The sequence below is a fragment of the Mercenaria mercenaria genome, chromosome 4, assembly GCF_021730395.1.
Source record: "Mercenaria mercenaria strain notata chromosome 4, MADL_Memer_1, whole genome shotgun sequence".
NCBI classification, from domain to species: domain Eukaryota; kingdom Metazoa; phylum Mollusca; class Bivalvia; order Venerida; family Veneridae; genus Mercenaria; species Mercenaria mercenaria.
Genome location: NC_069364.1, coordinates 40842944 through 40849731, shown reverse-complemented (window position 1 = coordinate 40849731; position 6788 = coordinate 40842944). Strand labels below are relative to the sequence as shown.

General features: G+C 35.7%; 1 protein-coding gene across 1 annotated transcript; it reads right to left on the bottom strand.

Moving 5' to 3' along the window:
• Positions 1–365: 365 nt before the first annotated feature.
• On the bottom strand, positions 366–6751 carry LOC123551516 (uncharacterized). The gene is made up of 8 exons (XM_045340506.2): positions 6397–6751; positions 5921–6064; positions 5294–5465; positions 4681–4865; positions 4354–4522; positions 3845–4005; positions 3233–3358; positions 366–2949 (listed from the first exon to the last, which is right to left on the bottom strand). The coding sequence occupies exons 1-8, from the start codon at positions 6743–6745 to the stop codon at positions 2297–2299; spliced, it is 1959 nt and encodes a 652-aa protein (XP_045196441.2). The 5' UTR covers positions 6746–6751; the 3' UTR covers positions 366–2296.
• Positions 6752–6788: the final 37 nt, after the last annotated feature.

Here is a 6788-nt window from a genome sequence, read left to right as displayed (position 1 = left end):
CACTATTTTGTGGTAGGTCTTCAAGAGCAGCCACAGCGCAAGCTACGTACATTTCGACGAAATCGTACCTTTTTGTGCGAAACAATTACACTCTTCTAAACCAGTCTAGAGGGCCTACTGACAATTTACAAACGTGGTAGTTCGTTTTTTAGATAGCCTTTTTTCATAATTTCATCCAGCGGTCAAAACTAGTCGTCCGCTGAATCCTAAACATTCGTACACTCGACTCGAGATACGAGCATGGAGCGTCTCGTACTAAGACAATACGTCTAAAGTCATTCGCTACGATAAGGAACAAAGAAATTTATATATGAAACGTATAAAAACTAAAAACAAAGTTGTTTGTATAGCCAGAACAAATGTTTTATAACAAAAATGCTTTAAAAGTCATATTTATTTACCAAGAACTGAAAATATTCAATTAAATTTAGGTTATTTAGAAATAGTACAGTGAAAAATGTTTACATGATATGATTAAAGGGAAGTTATAATCAAATTAAATCTACTGTGATAAAGGGAAATAAATATATCTGCCGCTGGAAAATGAAATAGGGTTATCATAATTGTAGCTTGATCTGGCATGCTGTATTCGGCTCGAGATCGAATCTCACGAGGCGCACCGAATACAAAATCCCAGATCTAGAATCTGCCGATAACGCCGAAAAATCTCAATAGAGGGGATAAGAAAACTACGAATGATCTTCCCGTTTCATAAATCTATGTGTAATCAAATAAAACCAACCAATAAACCCTGTTTACCCATCTTGACATACCCTCAAACATAAATAATACATATCATGTACCCATGGTAGACCTTTGGTATGTGAGATGTCGGATGGGTCTATGTAAGAGATAGTCATCTATGAACCCTGAGGAAGAGTGGTTCCAAGTCCTAACACGGTAGGCCTACCTTCATAGATAACATCCATCATTCTTTCTGTTTGGAAATCATGTGCCGACAGCCAGTTGTTAAGTTTGCCCCGTGTGCCATTGCATTCTTGTTTATGAACGAGGTAGGCTTATCAAGAGCGCAGCTTTCATGACTAAGTTGAGGAGATTAATTTGAGAAGGCCATGAAGTGTTACTCTCAGTTAAACTACATAGAAAACCCAGAATGGTAGCCATGGCAGAGTCTGGTCAGTATCTTGCGTAAATCGAAGACTTTCATAACGTGGCTGCAGATGATTACGCTCAGAGATTTTACACCACTGTACGTAGGTTAACGGAACTGGTTAAGTCTATAACAAAGGTATAAGAAATGTAGTTTGTCAATATTTTCGATATATGTCGCACAGCCCTGGAGATAGCTCTTTGGTGCAGGTTGTCGATGCAGTGTGATGTCATAGCCATCGCATTTTGATAATTACTACTTGTTTTGAACGCAGTTTGTGCTTGTTAGCAAAGTAAGGTATTTTGGTACGGTAATATCATTATATCTAACGCAAGCAGACTTGGCTTTGTTGTCTGTGGCTAGTTTCTTTTTTGTTTCAGATGTGCTGCGCCAATATTATCTTATTTCTTGGATTTGATATACTTTGTTGATGGACTAAAACCCTTATTCGTAACTGTTAGCGCAGCTCCATTCTACAGATCGAAATTGTCGTAAACACTCTTTCTGGAAATGCCTTTACTTTGACCAGCTTTTGTGCATCTTGGAATACAGTAGGCTTGGAATAAAGAAACCTAATAAGGAGACCACCTATGGTTCTTTCAATAGTGATCTTACTGCAGTCTTATTATCTTGTTTCCTTTTACAAATGAAATGAACAATTTTAAAAACGCAAACCACTAGCTCAAGCGTCTGGCTTTATGTGGAAATATTTTTATCCGAATTCGGAACCCGAAACTCTAGCTTGCAGTCAATACTAGGATGGTCCCATGTATATAACAGAATAGCTCCTCCTTACGACCCTGTGTCTTTCAGTTGTCAATTTTCTTCGGTTAAATTACATCCGTGCTTGAATATATTGACATACTGAACTTATGCTCGGGGGGCACCCAGAGTCTTCCTCCACCATGAAAAACTAGAAAGCGGCCACAATATTACGTTTACGATTTGTGCTTTTGTGACCTAGCAAAACAAATAGACAATACGGAAACATATCATTATGAAGTAAATTTCAGCACTAGAAGTTCAGATGCATGATCTATGCCCTAGTCTTACAAGTTAAGGCGTACCTTATCAAAGAGTTACTGCTTTAAGAATTTATCTACTAGTATGAGCTTTATAAACTTTATAAACTTTAATTCAATCCATCTTAACTGAACAATTTATGACATCTGGTCTTCTATTCTTTCAGACTTCGTCTGTGTTTTGTGTAACATTATAAGAATATATAACATATTGCGATGGATGAGTTATGCCACCAGGTGCATTGTTGAAACTATAAGGTACATGTCCGTTAGTTTGAACTATTCCGTATGAGTCTGGACTCCTTGATGCCTGCAAATCTGTATATACGGTTCTGCCAACAGCATGTGTTCTATTATTGTGAAGGTCAGCAGAACTTGAGTTAGAACTTTCAATAGAATCATCAGAACTGATTGTGCTAGTCTCACGGCTGCCATACATTCTGTTTGTCCGGGGTATAACATATTTGATATTTGAGGGACCGTGTGAAGTCTGGAACTGGTATCGTAAACTGTCGTTTTGCAGGCTGCTCAGCTCGTGATTTCGCGCAGCTTCCGTTGGTGAACCGGAAGCAGGTGCTTCCGTTGGTGAACCGGAAGCAGGTGTAACATAAATTTCTGACGTTTCTGATTCACTTACGGTAGATAAAGAGTCAACACCATTGCGAGGTTCCTCGATATCTGGGATGACTATGGGATTAATCTTTATAATTTTTGCACCAACATCTGATTGTAGAAGAACAAGACAGACTGCACCAGCTGATGTTGTGAAAAACATACCACCACCCATTCGAAAAGAATCTTTCCAGTGCAGATCAACTGTAATACAGTGCAAGGACGCATTTTAGATCATCAAGCTCATTTCATTTCTGCACCTTTTCAAATTTAGACTAGTCCGACTCTACACAACATTCATATATATTTATAAAATACAGCTTTATACATATTGTTCAAGTTTTTTTTTATCAGCCCAGTAATAAATATCAAACACTGTCGTTGTGCGATAAAATTTACAGTAAACTGGGAAAATTACATAGAATCTAATCTAATCATCTTATTTGTAATATTGATAAAAAAATCTTTGAATGATTTTGTAATTTACCTGCACTTTCAGTAGCTATGATGCCAGCTATGCCTATAAACATCTGAATGAGCCCTTCCACAAACTTCACATTGTCAAGACCAAACACATCCGGTATCATTTCATCTCGCAGCTCTTCAACGAAGGCTTAAATAAGTTATTTAAAATGTTCAGTACATATAATTGTCTCAACTTTTCAGATCTGTCATTGCTAATTTTGAAACTATTTAAAGCACTGTGGATGTGGGAAGTGTACGAGTACATCAGTTGACCATCCACAAGTACGTACTAATATTACCTTATGAAACAATTTAGTCAAATACTCGAGGGCTGCTCAAACAAACATAATGGGAGAGGGGTCTTTTTATTCAATACAGTATTTCTGGATATCAGGACTAACACTAATTACAGCCCGAGTCCCCCTAGCGGTATACTTGCCCACAGAGAACCATTAGTTATTCAAGTAATTTGTTTAATGCTCTCTTTCATGTAAACAGTGAAGTACATTTTAAAATCGTGACGTCTTTGAACCATTTCATACACTACTTGCCTAGATAAGAAAACTAAGATAAAGTGCCCAAACCAAAAGTTATATGAATGTGGAAACGTTGTGTATAATTTATAAATGCTCACCTAACTGCGTGTGGAAGAATATACTGAATATGAAGAAGTAAGGGAAGTTAGCAGCTCCTGGTGCAATGAAACACATAACGGCCATCAAAAATGGTATGGCAACCATTATCATCATAATCAAGTTGAACAAGTCTTTAGCTGTTGGAGTCTGCTTCATACAACTGTAATGTAAGAAAAGTCAAATCCACTAATGCTGTAGTTAATGCATGAACACTTTTGGGGACCAAATTCTCTAGAATGAATTTTCAAAAATATATCTAATATGTAAATTTTTCGGAAAAAAGTAACAATTTGTATTTCGTTAGTGATTTTATATAAATGTGCCAATTAATCTAGGGATAAAACGTCCAATTTTTATCCCAGAGTTCTCGAGTGAAATTTAAGCGAGGTATCCACACTCTCTTTCTGATGTTATATATTCACCTTTCTAGTGTTTTCAGTATTTTGTTATCTTTATGAGGCATACATTTAACTGAATCTAAAAAATATATGTAAAACAAAAGCACTACCCGAAACATTTTCGTTGAAATGAAAATTTAAACAGCCAGCCGAGAAATGCGCCTGCAATCAAACCGATGACTGGTGTCAAACTGTACAGTATACGTTCAGCAGTGGCTTCGATGTCTAATCTTTGTGCCATATATGTGTCCTTTAATTCTGCGTCTGGTGGCTCAACACCTGAAACATTGTATTAATTACAGAATTGTTTGTTGCAAAATAGTGTATCTATAATCAAGCAGTTAGAAATTATGTTACTGTTAACATTGTTTCCATTTAATAAACTCGTCTTTTACTAGTCAACAAAGAAACGAAATAGTATAATTGTCATAACTTACCAATTTGATATATGAAAAATAGAAAGCACACAAGCCAAAGATACACATGTTTAAGAGTTTTCATGTGAACAAGTCGCAGAGATCTTTCAATGAAAGATGACCTTTGATCTTTCCCTGGCTTCAGTTTTAGGGATGGAATTGTTAGACCAATTATGCCGATTGGAATGCTCAATCCCATGCAAATCCTGTAAAAAGTATTTTCATATTTTAACTATTTTTTGGCGCTGGAAACTACCACTCCTGAAAAGCGGTAAAACAGATTGGTATGAAAACATTTTGGCGCAATTAAATGTTTCATTATAGAAATAAAGATGTTTCATAGATATTTATAAAACCACAACGAAAGATTGGCCCCATTTCAATCGTGACATATTGTTTTTTTTTCTGTGTGAAACATATATCCTTCTGTCTTTATCTGTATATTTGTATTTCAGAAAATAAGGTGCTTTTCAAAAAAAAAGTACAGTTTTTACAATCGGTGTTAAACAATTGTTTAGCGCACAAATATAGCTGAAAATACTATAAATTATGCTAAATGTTCAAAAGTAAAAATACTTAGGCTGAGCTCCAAGTGAAAGTTACAAGCTACAAAGATGATTAAAATACTGTGTACCTGTACAAAGTTTGCCATGTCATTGTTGCACCACTGAGATAAATAACTATCGGAATAATCTGACCACAGTATCTGGAGGTTTTTGTGAACATCAGTGCTCTCATTCGTTTTGTAGTGAAATATTCCAGCACGGGAATTAAAACGCCAAAATGGACCAAACTTGAACCAACACCTGAAATTATAGTAAACACACACAAGCAACACATGGAAACATATTTTGTAGAGAGAACCTTGGTAAATATATAATATATTAATGGTGGCGTGAACAACCTGCTATTTAAACGTGCCGAAACGGGATATTTAGATGGTATGGAATCAAACAAAATGTTTATTTGAAATTATACGAGAGGATGAGTGTTCTTGTCGGTGTCGGTGTTATAATCTTATGGCCTAATTAATGTTTGTCCGTCCAAATCAAATGTTGAATCACAGATCGAAATATACCCATTTAACCTTAGCCTGCTGATGGCAAGTGAGGCCGATCATGGTCTGCACTGTTCGCTATTCAGTCAATAAATTTTTCAGTGAACATCCCTGTGAATAATAAATGGTTCTGTCCAAATTAAATGATGGCCCAGTCCATTATAGAAATTTAGCAGGGTAAAGGTTAATGATTCATGAACTTACCTGCTGTAACGTATAGAAGAAATTTGATGCCATGTGAATTTTTGACGAATGACAGAATGAGAAATGAGACCGCCAGGCACCATGAACCAATATGTATAGTCAATTCGTACCCTAAAGTCACCATAGAAACAGACGCTATTGGTGCTGAAAATTAGGGAGAAGATTTTTAAAATTATTGTCCTCGTGTCTCATCAAAAATACAAAATAATTATCCTTATAACCAGTGTATTAAGATCTATGGTTTAGTGGATAATATGTCTTCCGTTTAAACAGTACAAAATAATAAGTAGTTAAATGAATTACTGTCTTAAGCAAAAGTTCATTCCACGACAGCGCAACTGATTGTTACGTAATTTACCGAAATACCTCAATAAAACAAATAAAATAAAATACAAAGATAAAATGTAAACAAAACAAAAGCATTGTGAAAGAATACTAAAAATCAAATTTATGGAATATATATGAATAAGATTTACCATAAAGACTTGAAAGACTAAGATATACATGGAATATTTCTGTGAGAGTATCTTCATCCATACCAACATCTTCCTCCGATTGAAACAATGCAAGCGCTACCACAGGTTCCAATACTCCCATTAGAACATTGATTGCTGAACAAGATATTACAATAAGCCAAGCACGAATGCCTCCATTTGGCGGATCTTCTAAGACATAACCTCCCTTTGGTGCACTAGAATCAGAATCTTCCTTGGTACTTCCTTCAGCATGTTCATCGCTGATTTCTGTATTTCTGATAGAATTTCTATCTTCTGATACACAAATGCATTTGTTTATCTTTGCTATTATATCAGATATAGGCGCCATTTATCAAAATTGATATATGGATTACATCTGAAGATCTACATAA